Consider the following 21,157-nt stretch of genomic DNA (forward strand, 5'->3'; position numbering starts at 1 on the left):
TGTAGATCAGTCACAGAAACTCTCTGGCTTTTTTTTTTTAACTATGCCTTGAGCTGTGAATGTTTTGTTTGTTTGTTTATTAGTAGGCTCCACACACAGCATGGAGCCCAACACAGGGCTTGCACTCACAACCCTAAGATCAAGACCTGAGGAGAGATCAAAAGACAGACACTGAATCAACTGAGCCACCCAAGTGCCCTGAGCCGTGAATTTTAAATCTTAAGCTATTATTTTCTTTCTGTAAGCCCTCCAGTACAGTTAGAAAGAGACAGCTTGGGTGCCGGGGTGACTCAGTAGGTTAAGCATCTGACTTCAACTCAGGTCATGATCTTGCAGTTTGTGAGTTCAAGCCCCACATGGGACTCTGTGCTGACGGTTCAGAGCCTGGAGCCTGCTTCCGATTCTGTGTCTCCTTTCTCTGCCCTTCCCCTGCTCATGCTCTCTCTCTCTCTCTCTCTCTCTCTCTCTCTCTCTCAAAATCAAATAAACATTAAAAAAATTTTAAAAAGAAAAAAAAAATAAAAGAAAGAGCCACCTTACCTTACAGGGTATCGCCCTGTATGGTATTATTATATCTAGGGTGACTATTTATCCCAGTTTGTCTAGCACCATCCTGCTTATATCTGTTACACTGGAATTGCTAATGACACTTTCACTTTTAAAAGTGTCTCAGTTGAACCATAAGTTATGTTTACCCTTCAAGTACTTTTGGCCTACCACAGCAATCATTTCTACTACCAATGGACACTCAAAGCGACCACAATGAAAATTTCATTACAGAATGACATGATCTTTCCTTTTCCCACTCTCTAATGCTAACAGAGTCCCCAATGGTTTTAGACTAAACAGATAAAATACAATCCTAGATTCCTATGTTCTTGAGGGTGTGTTCCCTATGATCAACTTTGGTATAAATAAGTACATGAATCAAGATTCTTAGTTATAGACCACAGAATTGACTGTAAACTCATTACCACAGCTGCCCAAAAGATTCAATTTCTCTGTGCATGACCTCTATCCCACATAGTTCCCATCAGCTTTCTAAGTTTTGCGCAGATCACGTATGGAACCCTATTTAGGGAAATGCAATTTACTCTTTACACATGATATCTCTTTAATATACAAGGCATGTTAGAGAAGCTTTGGGGAAAATCCAGAGCAAGTCAATCTTTAGTATCTGTCAAGAACTGGAAAAGACTATAGAGAAATCCATACAGAAAAAGGTGGTTGTAAGAAGAGTAGTGGTAACTGCAGAATTTCTATTAAAGAAGAGTTGGAGGAACACTATTTCATTGGAAGGGAGTTTATGGGGTTTGCCTTGAAGCTGTTTGCATAGCAAGCACCCTGTTCTTAGTTCAGTTGTTTATTTCAGGTGGTACCTAGGAGGGTTAATGCAGGTCTGCACCAGACAAACGAGACAAGCCTGGCCACCACAGCCAGAAGGAAAACGTAAGAAACTCCAAGACTATTACCCCTTCTTCACAAATTGAACCGGACTGCCTCTGAACAGCAAAGTAAAATGACAAGACAGCCTTTGAATAAAGCGTTCTACCATATTGACAATACTCTTCCCTAAACATCTCTGTAAAAGAGACTAATTTTTAAAACAAAATTGCGATATAATTTCTAAAAATACAAACTGTGATGGGGCACCTGGGTGACTCAGTCAGTTGAACATCTGACTTCGGCTCAGGTCATGATCTCACAGCTCATGGGTTTGAGCCCCGGTGGGACTCTGTGCTGACAGCTGGGAGCCTGGCGCCTGCTTCGGATTCTGTGTCTCCCTCTCTCTCTGTCCCTAACCCACTCGCATTCTGTCTCAAAAATAAACAGTAAAAAAATTAAAAATACAAACTGTTACAAAATACTTAAAATTCAGAACTTCCAGATAACCTTTGTTTTTATTATTTCTGTACTTAGCACATCCAAACTGGCACAGACAAGGAGGACCAAATTTGTTTTCCCTGCTCTAAATGGCATCATTGGTTTTGGGTTTTGTTGCTGTTGTTGTTGTTGTTGTTGTTGTTTGGGTTTTGGCATTTTTTTTTTGGTCTTAATTTGAAATACCCCTTTGCTTTCAAAGTACGTTTGGGGCAACAATCATATTTATTTCTGTGGGGTTCCTGGGATAACTTTTTCATTGCCTCAAGTAGTAGGCCAGCGGATGCTCCAAAATGTATTTTTTTTGCATGTATTTCCTTTTTTTTAAAATCAAGCCATAAGGTAAAAATTTTATATCATAAGTCTAAGAGGACACAACAGAAATCACTCCTTTCATTGGCCATTGTGGACTTCGTGAGGAAGAGGGGTCTGTGCTGTTACACATAAATTTTGCAGATCTGCTGGCTTCTCAGTTCATAGCACTCGACTCCCTGGCTCCTCAGCAGCTCCTTCTCTTCTGCGGCATCTCGAGGTTTCAAGTGGGGGAAGTGGGCCGGAGAGGTGATAAAATCATAGTGCCGCTCCAGATATCGCAGGTAGATGAGCATGTGCAGAGCGTAGGCTAGCACCAGCAGCAGGATCAGGGACATGGCCAGGCCAATCAGAATTGCTGGTGAGAAGGAAGAGGCACAATCTCGGGCCTTGGCAAACTGCTTCCCCTTGATGGTAAAGCCTTGGATCTGTCAAGGAGAAAAAGCTGAAGTGACATACTCTTTCTCTCCTAAGATCTACCTGTCAGTTGGGCTGAGGCTTCTGGGCTCCTAATTAATCAAATTTAAGGCAATGGAGCCATACTTCACTGAATGCTTTGAGCACATGATCCAACAAATGTGAGTGTGTTTATGGGCACAGTGAAACAATTTTTAATCAAAACTGACCCAGATACTCTGCGATGTATGTTTACCATAATTAAGAGGCTCAAGAAGTTCAAGGCTCTTAAATAAAACCTCTTGTCATCTGATCCTCATAAATACTCTAGTTCATCTAAAAACATAACTTAGTGGTGTCACTAAAATTTAAAGTGCACTCAAAATTTTATAAACATTAGTTATAATTTCACAAAGAATAATATGTCTCAGTTCCTCTGCCATTGATTCTGTTGACAGGATGTGGACAGGAAGAATCTCTTAAGAGTAGATATTGTGATTCCCAATGAGGCAAAATATAGCTAATAGTAAAGGCTAACAGTTACTGAAGATTTTTTATGCATTAGATATTGCCCTAACTCATTTAAAAACCACAAAAGCCTATGAATAAGTTACTGTTTCATGGATGAAGAAACTAAGGCACAGAAAATTTAAGTAACTTGCCCAGAGTCACTCGGCATTAAGTGAAGTTATTTTTTATTTATTTTATTTATGTATTGATTCTTTTAAGTGCAATGAAGTTATAATTCGAACCCAGGAAGTTTGACTTCAGAGTCACTTCTCAGTTTACAATTCCACAGCTCCTGGTATGTTCTGTCTCTTCTTCCTCCAGACGCTACCTCCCCCTCTTTATCAGTTGTACCATACAGACTTGGTATTGTTTTTGGAAGCGCTGTATACCAGCCCTTGTTTTACATCCTGCCCAGAGCATGGGAAGAAGAGCTTTCTCATATGTGCAGATGAAGTGGCTCAAATAGTTGGAACTACAAGAGGTTCAAATCGACAACTGGCTCTGTATCTAAATACTGTTGCAGTGAAACAAACTGGGCCACAGACTACTCTAAATAAGACTGATCTTTCGTGGAAGGCAGCTCCCACACTTAGCTGGCTTTTGAAAAAGAATCCTACATAGCATCACCTCGGTCACCTAGTTGGTTTTAAAGGGATACATCAAAAAACTGAATTATCCATGAAGGCTTTAAGTGACAACTCATTTTTATGACTTAAGTAGGTGCTCTTGCATATTTTCATGCTGAAATGACTGTAGCCGTAGACTTTAGAGGCCTTGCTTGCCCAGTTATCTGTGCACTGGACTGAATCTAAAACAGCTGCTGAAGGAGACTTTTGGCCTGGTTTCTGGGATCCCTGGCCCGCCTTTCTATGACGAGGCAAAGTGAGGGGCACCTGGGTGGCTCAGTAGGTTTAGGGTCTGACTTTGGCTCAGGTCATGGCCTCACAGTTTATGGGTTTAAGCCCCACATCTGGCTGTCTGCTGTCAGCATGGAGCCCACTCTGGATCCTCTGTCTCTCTCTCGCCCCAGGTGCGTGTTCCCTCTCTCTTCTCTCTCTCTCAAAAATTAATTAATTAATTAATTAACTTAAAAAAAAAGGAAAGAAAAGAAAGAGGCAAAGGGTCCTCAAAGGGCTAGTGCCTGAAGAGTCAAGCTCCTGACAAAATGACAAAAGATGGCAACACTGAGCCTGCATTCCAAAGAAGCAAAAATTAGCCCGTGTTGAATAAATACACTCCTTGTGATGCCGGCTACACTTTAGCAGTCCTTCAGTGTGCCATGCACGTGACATCACTCTGTACTTCTTAGAATAAGTCAGACGGGCAAAGCCATGTCTGTGGAATGCAGCCTTTTGTGTATGTACTTTAACCACTATGGACACCGCCACCTCTCGCCTACACTGAGCTCGCATTCCGCCATCTGCTTACATTCAGGATGGCCTAGAAAGGCCCACCTCTGACATCCACTGCTGTGTTCACCACAGGCTGCTGAAGACACTGGCACATGCGGCCCCAGACCAGGGATGAAAGTGCTCCTCGCAAGCACGTTTTCAGTAGTCTTACGGACCTCAAGAACATGTAACTGAGCGATTCTTTCATATACTAGATGCTCCAAAGCTTTAGAGCCAAGTCACTGTGCTGCTTCTAGCCAGGTCAAACAGACGGCCTCGCGGATTTGCGTAATGGCCTCACTGGTGGCTGTAACTAATCTTTTCTTCCTTTTTCTTAAGCCCCATGTCTTTAACCCCCTTTTTGTTTGTAAAATATAAAAAACATAAAATCTACCATCTTAACCATTTTTAGGTGTACAGTTCAGTGGTATTAAGTCCATTCAGATTATTGTGCAACTATCACCACCACCCATCTCCAGAACACTTTTTCATCTTGCAAAACTCAGCCATTAAACACTAATTCCCCATTCCCCTCTTCCCTCAGGCCCCTGCAAACACCATTTTATTTTTTTGTTTCCAAATATGACTACTGTAGATACTTCACTGAAGTGAAATCATACAAATATTTGTCCTTTTGTGTCTGCTTTATTTCACATAGCGTAATGTCAAGGTTCATTCATGCTGTTGCCCGTATCTGAATTTCCTCCCTTTGTAAGGTTAATATTCCATCGCACATATACACTAGGCTTTGTTTTTCATTCATCCATTGATGGACATTTGGGTTGTTTCCACCCATCTTTTGGCTTTTGTCAATGATGCTACTGTGAATACACAAATACCTGTCCAAGCTCCTGCTTCCAATTCTTTTAGTAAATACCCAGAAGTAGAATTGCTGAGTTACACGGTAATTCTGTTTATTTTCTGAGGGAATACCATACCATTTTCCAGAGAGGCTACACCATTTTCAATTCTTACTAGCAATGTACAAGTTTCTAATTTCTCCATATCCTTGCCAACATGTGTTATTTTCTGTTTGGGGTTTGCTTGTTTTTGTTTGCTTGTTTGTTTGTTTGTTTTTAAATAATAAGCATCCTAATAGGTATGAAGTGGTTTGTACATTTTTCAAAGTTAATTTCCGTACAGTGTTTCTGTAAGTCACCTTAAAAGTCACTTCTGAAACAAGGTAGAGGTATAAATCAGGCAATTCCTCTGTTCCAATCAGGCAGCATAATGTGTGAATTATTCCATGTGTTCATTATTACTTCCTGCCCTTTGTGCCTGCTTATCTTTCTAAAGGGCAAGTGAGAGAAATCTATATAATATATACTTTATAAACATTGATAAATACATCTGCATTATGTATGCTATAATGTGCCCTTGAAGTCAAATAGTCCAGAATTCAAACTCTGCCTCTAACGCTTACCAATTATATCACTTTGAGAAATTATGCAACCATCAGAGCTTCAGGCATCTCGTTTGTAAAACAGGGATAATGACAACAATCTTGTGACATTATGATGAGGTTTGAAATTAAAGTATGTAAAATAACCACAACAGTGCTGGCAGACACAGAGGACTCAAGAGTAGTAGTTACTGTTAATCCAGGCCTGACACAGTCCTGGGTGTTGTCACATATCTTAGGCCATGATTTCTTTACATCCGTAAAAGAGAGGTCAGAAATTAAGAGGGTGAAGTAGCTGACCCAGGTAGGTGACAAGCAATTTGAAACCAAGACTTTCTTTCAAATGTTAAAATGCAAGGTCCTTCCCTATCCCAAACTGCCTCTCAACACCACCAGTCTCCAAGCTGGGAGGAGAGGAAGTAAATCTATTTACTTTTGGAAAAGATTGGAAAGTGTCCACAAAAGGGCAAGCAAAACCCTGCCTATTTCAGTGAGTTGGAAGAACAAGGGAAGTTTTTTTTAAACAGGTAAACAGGACAGAGGAAGTTGACAGATGTCTCTAAGCCTTTCCCCAAGCCTTTCCCCAAGTACTTTCAAGAGGATCTTCTGGGATAGCTGTGACTCCCTGGCTGACAGTTCCATTCCTATGCTAACTGCCAAAGCTGTCACTCAGGCTACAAATGTACTTCTTATCTGTCTGGATAGGATCACTGTTCCACCCCCAGAAGGAAATAAAATCATTGTCCAGCAGCTCCTCTCCCCAGAAGGGCCTCTCCCTCCAGGAAGTGTCAGTCACGGGACTTCACACCACAGCTTCACTCCACTTTCAACTGCTGGTGTTCCTCATTGGTAGTTATTAGTGACTGCATGACTGCATAAATGTGAATGTAAAGGCAAATGGGGAGGAGGCATACGCGGTGGGTAGTGCACAGGGAGAGGAAACATTCTATCCGATTCCATTTCAAAACTTAGAAGATAAAGAAAAAAATACCAACATTATTTTAAAGGTATCCATTCCTCTCTTTTCCCTAAACATGTATATTACAGGTGTTTTCAAACACTGAGGTTTTTTGGCACCAAATATACAGGTGCACTGAGCACCTGTTTTAGTTTATTACCTGGAAATCAACAAAAGTGACCTCCCACAGGCTTGAAGTATCATCCACATAGCTGGGCAACAAGAGGGCATCATAACGCTGCAGGCTGCTGACATGCTGGCAGTGGTAGGAATAACTCGATGGAGCATATATGCCAGTGGCATTAAAAGTTGCTTGGATCGAATTATTGAAAATAATCTCAACTCTGTGCAAACTAAACCAGCTCTGGATGTACGACTTTTTGTAATTGGTAAGGGTGAATCTGAAAAAGATTACAACAGTATCACTCCTAAAGCACTTGATTTTTGCTACACAGGAAATCATCTATTAACAGAGCAATTGCACCCTCTTTTGTCAGGTAGCAGAACTGGCTCAGTGAGAGTTTACTTCTAGTTCTAGAGAAGAGTTTCCTGATGGGTAGGAATAAAAGTGAATGGTACAAACTCCTTCAAAAAGAAAAACACAAAGAAACTTGTTTTATTTTCTTTTGTAATCAAAACTTGATTTTACTTTGCAAAAGGTTGAGGAAAACTAAATGGACAATAACACAGAATTAGTTAAATAACTAAGGGTCAAAACTAATAATAAAAGCTTTTACTGTGTCAAGCACCCTTCTATTATTTAACATGAGATACACAATATTATTACCCTCATGTCATAGGTGATGAATCAAGGCACAGTGGAGTTAAGGAAAGAACCTGTGCAAATTTACTCAGAGATTAGGTATGGGAGCAGAGCTTTGAATCCAATTTGAGACCAGAGCCCTTACTCTTAGCCATTTTGGAATGGAATACTCTCTAGCAATAAAAAAGTTATAATATGTCATGATCATTTCTTCATTAAAAAAATGTATGACTACATAGAAAAAATTCTGGAAAGACAGAGATCAAAATATTAATGATTACAAATGGGAGGTTAAATTATGAATAATTTTCATGTTCTTTTCATAGATTAACATTTTCTGATTTTTCTGTTTTCTGGACATGTATTGGGCCCCTACAGAAGCAGACCCTGAGACAATGATGTGAATAGAAGTATTTGGGGAGGTGGTCCCAAACTTATTTGGCAATTTAGTCACTCAAAATATGTCAAACGGGAAAAAGAGAAATGACAGAGTAGAAGGCACCCCAAAAGGACACATTGTTAAGCAAGTTTCCACTATGGGCAAGTGGGGTTTGATGCCCATGGGGTACCCTGGGAGACAGGGTAGTTCACATGCCTGTTATCTGATCTGAGGGCGAGGGAGCTGGGCTGTTTATACACTTCTTTCAGTCACTGACTGAGAGTTGCTGAGGTAGGGATAAGAGGCAGTGGACCTCTCTGACTAAAGAAAGCTTTCAGGTAAGGAAGGGCTGACAATTCAAAGTTGAGCTGGTGGACTACAGTCCACCCAAATGGAAATGCCCAAAGTGACACAGCTAGGGTACTGACAGTGTCTGCCACATACCCTTATCATCAGAAAAAATAAGAATCATAAAGCTAATTTCCTTTTGGGGAAAAAAGGTGCTATTCGAATAAAAACTATTCCTCATTCCTATATGAAACAGATATGTGTATTTGGGTTTGTATATATGTTTACTCACCTTGTGGGATTCTATTTTCCTCATAAAGTTTCTCTGAAATATGATGATATGTATTTTTTAAATTATGATCAGTGAAACACTAGTGTTCCATGACATGTAGACAAATATTCTGAGGAAAGAGCTTTCCGAGATAAACACAGGAAACATGAGGTTAATCAAAGTTACCAAGTGCAGGAATCTTCCTTAAGAGCATGTCTTCATAGTAACTTTAATTTTATACATTAAATTTAATAAATTTAAGTTTAATACAAATTTATAGTGTCAATCTCCAAGAGGAGGACGTGGAGTGCAGTCTTTCTCAAACACATCTGGCCACAGAACCCCTTTCCTAGGAATCTTGTAAATATTTTTACAGAGCAGAAGTGTTCCATGGAACACAGCTTAGGAAAGACTACCCTACCACATCCTGCTGGTGTTTCAACTAATGTTAAAGACACGGCTATTTGTCTCCATGAAAAGGTTGGTCCTATAGAAATGGAAACATTTCATTATTATAAGAAAAAGTATATAATGCCTTCAAATTGTGCCCCACTCCTGGAGCAGTTCCTAACTGCTTGGCAGATATATTCTTCCATACATAAGCAGAGCAAAATGTAGGCCTGTGTTGTCTGCTGGGAAATTCAGCTAACAGAGACCTTTTTGCTATTATTAGATGACGTGTGATTCACTGTAAGGTATTATATAGAAAATAACTTCAAACCAGAGTCACAGCTTCGGAGCTTTACATATATTTTAGTCTTTGCTCAGAAGAAAAAGACTATTACATTCTCAGGTTCATGTGATTTCTAGGTCTTAACTGAGGAGGGAAAAACTACACAGATGCTTTGGTAGAAACTGAAGAAAGCATTATGATAGGATCCTACCATAAAATCACTGACTTTGTACAGTTAGTTAAGTGTGGCATTTCACGTGTCACAGTGCTTGGCACATAGGAGGTCCTTGATACTTACTACATGTTGAATGAGTAAATTATATGGAACTAAACTGGAGTGCTGAATTTATGACCTTTTAAAGTAGTATCCATACTTACCTTATATCAAGACCTTTGGGACTTTCAGCATCACCAAACTTCATAGATAAACTAAGAAAACAGAAAGAACATAATCCATCAAAATACAAATAACCTTTACATAACACTCTACTACAAACTTACCTCAAAATGGAACAACTAAAGCTATAAAACTTATAGAATAAACATATAGCAGTTTTGGAATCTTGGGGTAGCCAATGGTTTCTTGAAAAAAAAATAGAAGTATGAAATATAAAGAAAAATTGATAAATGTACTTTATTAAATTCAAAATTTTACTCTTCAGAAATACTCTTAACAGTGTTAAGAAACAAAAAAAGGCAAGCCACAGAACAAGAGAAAATATTCACAATACATATACACAAAGAACTAGTATCCAGAATATAATAAATAACACTAACAATTCAATAATAAGAAGGCAACCAACCTAACTTAAAAATGGGGAAAAGACAGGCACTTCACAAAGGAAAATACACAAATAGCTAATAGCACATGAAAAGATGCTCAGCACATCATTAGCTATCAGCAAAATATAAAATAAGACCACAATAAGATAAAAGCACCATGATACAGTAATTGAAATGGCTAAATTTTTTTTTAAGAACCTACTCTTAAGCTTTTAAAATCCATATTTATTCACACTTTTGTAAAAGTTAACAGGAGATTTCTGGGAGCAGAGACAGATTATTACTAACTCACAGCAATAACCATATTGGTTCCCCTTTTTTCTTAAAGAGTTTTTAAAAAATATTTACTTATTTTTGAGAGGGGAGGAGCAGAGAGAGGGAGACACAGAATCAGAAACAGTCTCCAGGCTCTGAGCTATCAGCACAGAGCCTGATGCGGGGCTTGAACTCTAGAGCTGTGAGATCATGACCTGAGCCAAAGTCGGACACTGAGCCACCCAGGTGCCCTGATTCCCCTTTTAACTGAATTCTTCTGCCTTAGAAACATGATGAGAGCCAGATATCATCCTGTACATACTGAGATTTTTAATACAGATGAGGAACACCAAAATTATGAATCTGGGAGTTTATATAAGAGGGAGACTGTGGTACCCCTTCACCTCCTGAGAGAGGAAGAAACCTTTTGCTTCCATAGTGTCAAAAACTGTCCTGGAAACATGAAAAGAGAAGGGTACTAGTTACCTACCTCACAATGTAAGCAGATGAGTTTTATTAGCCTTTGAATGGGAGAAATAGCTCATCTTAAAGGAGACAAACGGCTGCGTGTCTAATACCCATGAATGTAAATAATTATTTCTAAGAGGAAGACAAAGAAGTCTCTCTGGGTTTCCAAACCCTGCAATATGTCCATGGTCCTGAGGTTCAGTACTCCTGACAGGTAAACACTTTCTTCTAAGGAGATGAATCTAACTAAATTACTAACTAACTCCAAGGCTTATTTTTTAACCCAAGTCCCAGTAAAATTTGTCCAGAAATTGCTAACCATGCAGAAACAATAAAAATATTTTCTTTACAGTCTTACATTGACCATTCCAAGTGTTGGTGAGGATGTAAAGCAACCAGAACCTCCTCACACAAAGCTGGTGGGAAGGTAAATGGTACAAAAAACAATCCGGTGGTTTCTTAAAAAGCCAAACATACATATACCATATGATCTGACCATTCCCCTCCTAGATACTTATTTAAGAGAAATGAAAATATATGTTCGTATACAGACTTACACATGAACGTTTAACACGACTTTATTTGGAAAGCTATCTAAAAACTGGGGCAAAAACCAAATTTCCATCAAGAGGTGGATGGACAAATAAGTAGTGGTATATCCATACTATGGAGTACTTACTACTAAGCGGTAAAAAGGAACATAACTTTGACACATGCAACAAAGCAGAAGAATATCAAAATAATTAGGCTAAGTGAAAGAAGCCAGACTAAAAAAGAATATACACTGTATGAGTATATTTATATAAAATTCTAGAAAATTCAAACTCATCTATAATGATAGAGAGCAGATCAGTGGTTACCTGGAGGGGTGGGAGTGGCAGGAGAGAAAGATCACAAAAGGGCACGAAGAAGCTTTTCAGGGTGATGAAAATGTTTGCTGTTTTGATTATAGTAATGGTTTCATGCGTGTACAAACACATCAAAATTGATCAAAGTGTGTACTTTAAACATGTGCAGTTTAGTGTATTTTATTATATTTCAATAAGGTTGAAAAATAAAAATGAGAAAAAGCTAAATAACTGAAATGAGAAAATGTGAAAAATGTAAATACAGAAAGGATGGTGCTGCATCCTTTTATATATTATATATTATAAATATATGTTATATAAATATATATAAATATTATAATATATTATGTATTATATATTATCTATATAATAGACATTATAATGTCTAGAAGTTATAACACCTCAACATATGCCATAAAACCAAAAAAGCAAAAGTGGGTAGCCATAAAATGTAAAATTACAAACTTGAAAAAAAAACCCACAAATATAATCTCATTAATTTGGTCCTACTTATCAAGAAATAGAAATGTCAGTGATTGAGCTAAAGTTTATCTTCATACTATCTATGGGGTAAGGGATATTTATAAAATAAACCTGGTATATAAAGTCACTAAGAGAATTATCTTTATTTCCTAACATAATAAGCTCAGGCACCTTAAAAGCACTCATTTATAAATACTTTATAAGGTAATTTACTCAGTTAAGCAAGTCTCCAAAAGGCCTTTCTCTAATAATATTCTAATAGTTAACAAATTACTTAAAACTTCTAAGAAATAAATTGTACTCCTTGAATAGTATTTTATGAATTTGATTGGTCACTTACTCTAACAGACATTTCTCTACTTCTTCCTTCTATTCAAGGAATCAGAATAGCTTAGTTATCTATAAACTGGCTCTGTAGCTGATGAACTAAAATTCAAAGCAAGGCCACACTGAGCCCACCCTAACGGCTCCCCCCTTCTGATGGAGCAGCTCAATGGCCTCTATGCTTCTGACCCTGCAAGAGTTCTCTCCAGCAGTCCTGGTTTTGGTGAAAGCTGTTAACATGCTCTGCTGCAGAGTAAAGAACATACTTGATTTCAAGAAAGCAAATTCGACAATCATTCAGTGAGGCTCTTAACTGCCAGCCACGGCACCATTACCTGAGAACACGAAGGAGAAATACAATCTAGTAAGTCACTCAAAAAAGAGCTGCTTTTACTCTTCCAAGCGCCCTAACCTCCCACGTTTCAAACAGACTCTGAATTCTTCAGACTATAATTGCCTAAACTCAAAATACACACAGATGCTCAGATTATGCTCTATTTGTAGGGCTTTCACTATTTAAAAAGACTTCCGTAGCAAATCTGTCTGCCAACAATTCGCCTTTCCCTGAACATTTTGTTTCCAGGCACTAAAACAAGGTCATATTTTTTTAATCTGTGCTTTTGACCCTACATGGTTATGTCTTTACTTGGGTTTGTTCTTTCCATCACTCCCTTTCTGGTTCTTGAGAATAGAAGATTTCCTTGCCAGCACAGCAAATGTCCACTAATGTCCACAATTCACAGGAATGAGGGACGGACTCAATATCTGGTCCCTGCATGCTTAGTGTACTGGGAAGCCTCCCACTCATGCCCTTGGGTCGGCTGTCCTGGATGTGGGCACACTTGCCTGAGCAGTACTCCAGGAGGTGGGGGCTATTCACTCAGAACTTGTCCCAGTAGAATTATTACATTGGTGGCTAAGAAGAAAAGTCAGGTTCCACCCAATTATTCCTTTGTGCATTATGAAAACCAAAGCTTCCCTAGGTCCTTCCACCAGCAAACTAGGCACTATTTTACTCTAGTTTATCATTAGCATGTTAGGAAGGTAATACTACCACTTTGAGTAGCCCCTGACAAGTTCTCATGCATACAATTCCCCATTTGATTTTAATGGTTATTTTTTTTTGAGAGAGAGAGAGAAAGAAAGAGAACTCACATGCAATCAGGGTAGGAGGAGGAGGAGAGGGAGAGGGACAGAGAGAGAGAGAGAGGATCTGAAGCAGGCTCTGCACTGACAGCTCAGAGCTAAAAGCAGAGCTCGAACTCACAAACTGAGATCGTGACCTGAGCTGAAGTTGGACATTTAGCTGAATGAGCCGGTAACTGAGTCACCCAGGTGCCCCTCCCCATTTGATTTTCATGATGCTATGAAATAGTGCCAAGAGAGAGGAGGTAAAATGCCACTATTAAAAACATTGTAGACCTCAACTCTACTAGCAAACAAGCTGTATGGTCTTATCAAATTTCCTAACCTCTACGAAGTTTGATTTCAGATGGTAATGGTCTGTGACTCAGGGACTTTTTCACAATAGTATTGTAAGGAATAATAAATATTGTGCCCGTGAAGTCCTTGCTCTGTGCCTGATCCATGGCAAATGCTCCAGGCCTGTTACAATTAATAGATGCCATCACCTCCATTCACAGATATGATCCTATGGCAGCTCCTATTTGTAAAGTCACAAAGCTCACTGGCAGAACTGGGCCTAGAAGCCAAGTTGTCATTTTTTCTGTTTCTGGGTTCCCAGTGATCATTAAGATTTCTAAAGCCCAGCAAAAAAACTGTGGTGCTCTGATCTCCCCCACAAATATCCTGTGGTCAGAATAAATGGAATCAAGAAGGGCCAGTCAGCCACAGACAGGCAAGATGATCCCTAGGCAATCAGCCTCTCTCCAGGCAGCTGACCACAAATAAAGAGCCCTGGAGGGAATTAATTAGAGCCCAAGGAACAAGTCCTGAGCTCTCAGCAGTGCTGGAGTCTCTTTGGTAGTCTGTGCTGTAACAGAATAAACAAATCTGGGAGGACTCTGGATGCTTATACTTAGAATCCTCTAATTCTCTAATAAGAGACAATCATTCTGAATAGCAAGATGCTTACTAAAACTTGTAATATAACTTGTAATACTAATACAATCCATTTTCACCCATCATCAATAATTTTTAAATGAAATGTCAAGTTCTGGAGTAAAAATGCCACACACACACACACACACACACACACACACACACACACACACACACACAAATACACAGTATACATTAGCATTCTGCCCAACTCAACCAGGCCAGAACAAATGCAGACAATCTTCCAAAAGCCTTCATTATACCAGCAAATGTTGAAAGCAAGGAGATTTACCGAAAGCAAGTGGGACATGCCAGACTTACTCCTTCTTGACCAAAACAAATACAAGAAAAAATTTTTGCTCAGATGACTAAAAGCAGAGAAAGGTACTGGACATTGATTTCCTCCTTAAAAGGGATATTTGTTTAATCTGCTTATCTCAAATCAAAACCAATTATTATAATCATTTTGAAGAACTGTTCTAAAGAATTCTCTGAAATTTGGCCATTCAAAGATACCCCTGCAAACTGGCAACATTCCACAACTTCAGAACACTCTCTAGAATTGGGACTCTTCCTTGGCTAGAGTCAGCCTTCATGGTTTCCCCCAGTAGAAGACATAGGACTCGGCTTGCTGATACACGATTTCCTCCCTGCTGGCACAAAAGTAGGTGGACACCTCACATTTGGAGTTAATACCAAGCCTGGGGTCCTCTTCAGTTTTCAGAATGAGTTTGGAAAACCTCCTCATTCACAACTCTGATTTTCCTTGAGGTATTATAACAAGAAAATAGCTAGGAAAAATAGTTTTTAAATTAATTTCTGATTTTTCTTTCATTGTAGATGTTAAACATTTCCTCAGAGATGTGTTTCAAGTTAACTACAAACGAACCTACTTCCATCTTCTGAAATGTCAGAAAACTCGAACACCCAGTTAACAGACCACAATACCCTAATGGCAACTTACGTGGCACTTTCTTCACTGCAATTTGAGTTGCTAGTATCCACTGCTGCCTTCTGTCCAAAAGCTTCATCTGTAAAATCCAGCCAGGTCTGATTCTTAAATTTTATTGTTATTCTTTTGGCCCAGAAAAGAATGCAAGGAATTCCATCCATAGAGACATTAACTGGGCTATGATGGCTGAATGCATTCCAAGCTTCTTTTTCCAAATGTCCTTGTCTGCTCAGAGTGTAGTTGAGAGTCTAGTTAACCAAATAAACAAAATTTAAGAGATGGATTTGTTTCCATGGTACAAAAGGCTTCTCAGAAGTAAAAGGATTAATTCACAACCTATTGAGTCTCTGATCTCTCCAGCTCCAGAGTCCATACTACTGTGGGACAAAGGAGACAAGTAGACCCATCTTAATCATAACAAGCTAAAATGACAGGTATGTCTGAAAAGTATATGAAACTAGTTCCACAAAGCACCCAAACTGGAAAGGACCAAATTGTTAAAAAAAAAAAAAAAAGATCCAATTTTGCAAATGATAATATTAGCAATATAGACTTTAAAAAGTCACCAGGCTGGGAGAGAAAGTGGGGATGAATAGGTAGAGCATAGATTTTTAGAGCCATGAAATAATTATTCTGTAAAACACTATTAACAGTAATAGATAACATTATACATATGTCAAAACTCATAAAATGTACAACACAGAGAGTGAATCCTAGTGTAAACTATGGACTTTAGTTAATAATAATCTATCAATATTAGTTCATCAACTTTAACAAACATACCAAACTAACACAAAATGTTAAATAAAGGGGAAACTGGAGTGGGGAGTGATTGAGAAAGCAAGCATATAGGAAACTTATATTTTGTTCAGTTTTTTTCTGTAAACCTAAAGCTGCTCAAAAAAAAAAAGTCTAGTAATTAAAAACAAAAATTCAACATGCCATGAAAATCAGAACCTAAATAAAACAGGACTTTAAAATAAAGAAATTAACATGTTAAACAAAAAAACAAACCAACAAACAAGAGGCTTCTAGATACCAAGCATAATTCTCCAGACCATTAGTGCCCAATAGAACATTCTGCAATACTGGATATGTTTAATATCTGCAGTGTCCAGCGCAGCAGGCTCTAGCTATATGTAGCTCTTATGGCACCAAATGTGGCCAGTGCAACTGAGGACATTAATTCTTAATTTTACTTAACATTATTTCATTTGAGTTTAAATTTAAATAGCCACATATGGCTACTGGCTACTGCTTAGGACACTGCAGCTCCAGATCATTTAATATACATAAACTAACAGGGTATTCTAATATCATTCTTCATTTTATGAAACCCTTGCTGATTTCTAGGAAGCTCAAGACAACGCACTTTGGTACTTGACCCTGGAAGTCACAAAGGCAGGTCTATATCTGAAAGAAGATCTACTTATCTACATCAACCATTTCATACCAATTACTCCAGGATAAGTACAGATAAAAGAGAAATTAAAGAAGCAGCAGCAATCCAAGCTTACTAGTAACCAAAGATAAACCGTTACTATAGTGATCCTGCCTAGAAAGTAACAAAAGTAAAGCTGAATATTGTAATGAAAATATACAAGAGCAAGTAAAACTTTAGTTTTTTTCTTTACCATAAGACTATTGTAATGTATTCCCCCACCCAAAGCTTAAGCAAGAATGTTAGTTATTAACAGAATTATTATTTATGTTTTCACAGTGGCTCCGACCTGATTGAAACGTGTTTAATTTTTTTTTTTAAGATACAATCTAGTTTCCTAACATATCCATACCTGTGTGATTGGTACTGTTGTACAATTCTGGGTTTCTTTCATATCTCCATTACTCTGCTGATCTGTCAAATAAATGATACGAATACAAAGGCTAAATGTAACTTATTTATTAATATAACCGAATGACAATAAAATGCTAAGCAATGTGAAATATACCAGGCTTGAGCCTCTTCTGACTGATAATTTAGAATATACTAATTCAAGAGATTTTACATAAGAGACTGCTGTTCCAATCACCAGTGTTCAGGGAAGCCCATGACAGACAATAACCTTCTCCTCAACCCTTCAAGGAATCATAAGGACAAATACAGATCTTACCGTTTACAACCACTTCTTTATTTGAAGATGTCTGAGAGATGAAACTAGAAAAAAACAAAAAGATGCTGAATAGCTAAATTTCGGATTTTATAAGAAGTTTTAAGGAGGATATCTCAGTTTATGATACATCAAAGTAGAAGGCAAAGTACCTGTCAAAACTGTTTACTTTTCCATAGCAAATTTCTGATTTTAAAAAGTAATACATGTTCTTCAAAGAAAACATGAAAAATTCAGATTTTTTAAAATTTGTAAATATCAACCCTAATCCTTATCCAGTGAATATTATTATTGAAGGCCTACTATGTGCCAAGCAGTGCGCTAAACACTGAGGTTTAACCAAAGATAACCAAATAATAAACCAAATAGTCAAACAATAAAACATAATAAAATATTTTACCATGAAATTTTATACTCACTGTACTCTTAGTATATGAAAGCAAAAATATTCAATCATTTTTATTAAAAAAAAAAAAAAAAAAGATGGACTTGGAATGCCTGAGTGGGGTTTGGGCGTCAGACTCCTGATTTTGGCTCACATTATGATCTCACCATTCGTGAAACTGACCTCCATGTCAGGATCCACGCTGAGTGTGGAGCTCATTTGAGGTTCTCTCTCCCTCTCCCTCTCTCCCTCTTCCCCACTTGCGCATTCACTAGCTCTCTCAAATGAAATAAGCACTTCAAATAAATAAAAATTTAAAAAAGACCCCATTGCCAAAAAGCTATTTCTGAAAATTATGAGGATGTAAATTTTTTTAAGTTTATTTTATTTATTTTGAGAGACAGAGAGAGAGCGTGTGCATGCAAGAGAGGGGCAGAGAGAGAGGGAGAGAAGGAATCCCAAGCAGGCTCCACGCTATCAGCACAGAAGATCCAGATGTGGGCTGGATCCCACCAACCATGAGATCATGACTTGAGTCAAAATCAAGAGTAGAATGCTTAACTGACCGAGCCACCCAGGCACCCCTAGGATATAAATTATAATATATATCCTTCTGTTGTTTCACTGTACACACACACAAACACAGAGATGCACACACACACAACACATATAAGTTACTTTTTATAATACTTAAAAATAGTGCAAATTTTTTTCCACTTAAACGTATATCACAAATATTTTCTCATGTAATTATATATTTTTCTTATGTAATTTTTAAGTTTTTATTTTACTTCCCATTAGCTAACATATAGGGTCATATTAGTTTCAGATGTACTATATAGTGATTGAATAATTCTATATCACCCAGTGCTCATCATGATTTTCTGATATAATTTTGAATTCCATGTTAGTATTTATATCATACAAATGTATCAATTTATTTGACCAAATTCCTTTAAGTATTTAGATTGTTTCCAATTAATAAACAGTACTACACTGAGCATTATTGTAGATTGTTTGTTCATATCCCCAAGAAGTTCCTTAAGATAAATTCCTAGAAGTGAAATTGCTAACTTAGAAAATCTACACATCTTTCTAACATGGAATATTATAAACACACATAAATATAATCATGGAATATTGAGAGCACACACATACAAACAGAAAAACAGAAGTCCTCTTCCCACCTGCATGTACTTGTACCCAACATCCAGCTTTAGTAATTATCAAGTCATAAGCAATCTTTTTTCACTTAGGACTTCACCTACTTCTCCTCTGTGGTATTATTTTGAAGAAAATACCAGAAATTATTTGACTTAAGTATGGATGTCTAAAAGATAAGGACTTTTAAAAATAATAGGCCAGTTATATCTAGAAAATATCAATAATTCTTTAACATTAAATATGTCAATTGCTTAGATCTCTAATTGTGTCATAAATGTTATAAAAAATTTTAGTTTATTGTATATTTTAAATTTTTCATAACTTGAACCTATAGTATAGGAGAGTGCAGATTAAACTCTATACTTAAGAGACTGCTAAGACCTATATGTATATATGATATTACATAAACTTAATATATTTACAATTAGGGATATATTACATATAATTATCCATATGTAAAACATAATTTTAGCTAAAGAGTTACTAAATCTGTATCACAGTAAAGTGCTTTAAAATGAATTACACGGAACCAATTACAAACTGAATGTAACATTCTCTTGGTAATACAGTCTCTATTAACTAATGAGAATTTCTAAAGAGGACAAATAACTGACCATGATATGTACTCATAGCTATTAATAAATTCATGCATATATACAACTTTTTCTCACTTTATCAAGTTTACTGAGGTATAATTTAAGTACAATAAACTACATTCACTCAGTGTGTACAATCCGATAAGTTTGAGCATATGCATACCACCATAATAAAGGTACAGAATATTTACATCACACAAAAGTTTCCCTATGCACTTTTGCAGGAGAGAGATGTTCCCTCCATTCTCAGCCACAGGAAAACTAAAGACTTGGTGTCACTTTAGATTAGTTTGCATTTTCTAGAATTATAAATAGAATACTACATATTCTTTAGTGTTTGGCTTTTTTCGATCTTAACACAATGATAGGGATTCATTGATGTTACATATGTCAATATTTCCTTCCCTTTTATTACTGAGAAATATTTCATTGTATGGATATACCACATTTTGTTTGTCTAAACATCCACCAATGGACAGATTTAAATGAAAGTAATAATGTAAATAATAATATATTGGAGGGCTGGAGGGGATAAAGAAAGAAAGATGAGGGAAGTGTTGGAGACTAAAACTTTGTCAATAGTAATTGGAAGTTGTTAGATAATGTCTAAAATGTATTATTTGAGAAATCCGCTATGCATATTTTAATACTGTGGTAGTATGGTGGAGTGTATGATTGTTCCCAACTCCCTGGAAACAATCCCAGAGATGGATATATCCCTGCCCTTGGCCATATACCTTGCAGCACCTCCCTGTAGGTGGAGAAGATTCCCTGCCCCAGAGTTAAGTCTTGGCTATGCATCTTGGTTGAGACAATGGCATATGAATGGAAGCAATAGTGTGCCAGTTCTCTAGAAATTTTCAGAGGTATTGCATGTGTCTGCCACCTCTTGCCCTTTTCCCTCTGCCAAGACAATGGCATGCCCAAATAGGGGTGCTCTTTCAATCTAGGTCTTGGAATGACAAGACATGGGAAACAGCTAGAGCAGGGCTATGACAGCCCACCTGTAGCTATCAACATGTAATATGAGTGAGAAATAAATGTTTGAGATCATGAGATTCTGGAAAGCTGGAGTTGTTTGTTACTAAAGATAAACTGACTAAATTTGTCTAATTTAGTCTTTTTAAAAAGACGCCTTCCTTTAAAAATTTATAAACTTGTATTCTGATTTATAGTAACTCTCATTTGAGTAGGGTTAGCATGAATCAGTCCTCTGAGCCCAATTACACCTAGGACCATTAAGAAATTTAATTTCCTGTAAATTTACTTTAATTTTCCAATCAGTAATCATGTAACCACAATAGAGATGTGCTTTAGCTAAAAGATCTCTATCTTACCTAAACTCCAAACTCTGTAGTGAAAGTTACAAAGTAACTGAATATGTGAAAGAAACACTAATACCCAGGCAATACTGCTTAAAGAGCTTCAAGCTTTCCAATAACATCATCATACACAAACAGACTTTAAAATTTAACTTGAATCTCATTGATCAAAAAATCATATATC

General features: G+C 37.4%; 1 protein-coding gene across 2 annotated transcripts in view; it reads right to left on the minus strand.

The window, feature by feature from the left end:
- Positions 1 to 1,882: 1,882 nt before the first annotated feature.
- Positions 1,883 to 21,157, minus strand: part of LOC131510665 (V-type proton ATPase subunit S1-like protein) — a 39,440-nt gene continuing 20,165 nt past the window's right edge. For both annotated transcript variants that reach the window (XM_058728104.1, XM_058728096.1), the window contains 6 exons: positions 17,510 to 17,553; positions 17,192 to 17,253; positions 15,411 to 15,646; positions 9,603 to 9,653; positions 7,011 to 7,251; positions 1,883 to 2,621 (listed from right to left, as the gene is read on the minus strand). In XM_058728104.1, the coding sequence (XP_058584087.1) occupies positions 2,319 to 2,621; positions 7,011 to 7,251; positions 9,603 to 9,653; positions 15,411 to 15,646; positions 17,192 to 17,233 (873 nt within the window). In that variant the 5' untranslated portion in view covers positions 17,234 to 17,253; positions 17,510 to 17,553 and the 3' untranslated portion in view covers positions 1,883 to 2,318. The remainder of the gene's footprint in view (positions 2,622 to 7,010; positions 7,252 to 9,602; positions 9,654 to 15,410; positions 15,647 to 17,191; positions 17,254 to 17,509; positions 17,554 to 21,157) is intronic.

This window comes from Neofelis nebulosa, chromosome 1, assembly GCF_028018385.1.
Source record: "Neofelis nebulosa isolate mNeoNeb1 chromosome 1, mNeoNeb1.pri, whole genome shotgun sequence".
In the NCBI taxonomy this organism is placed as follows: Eukaryota; Metazoa; Chordata; class Mammalia; order Carnivora; family Felidae; genus Neofelis; species Neofelis nebulosa.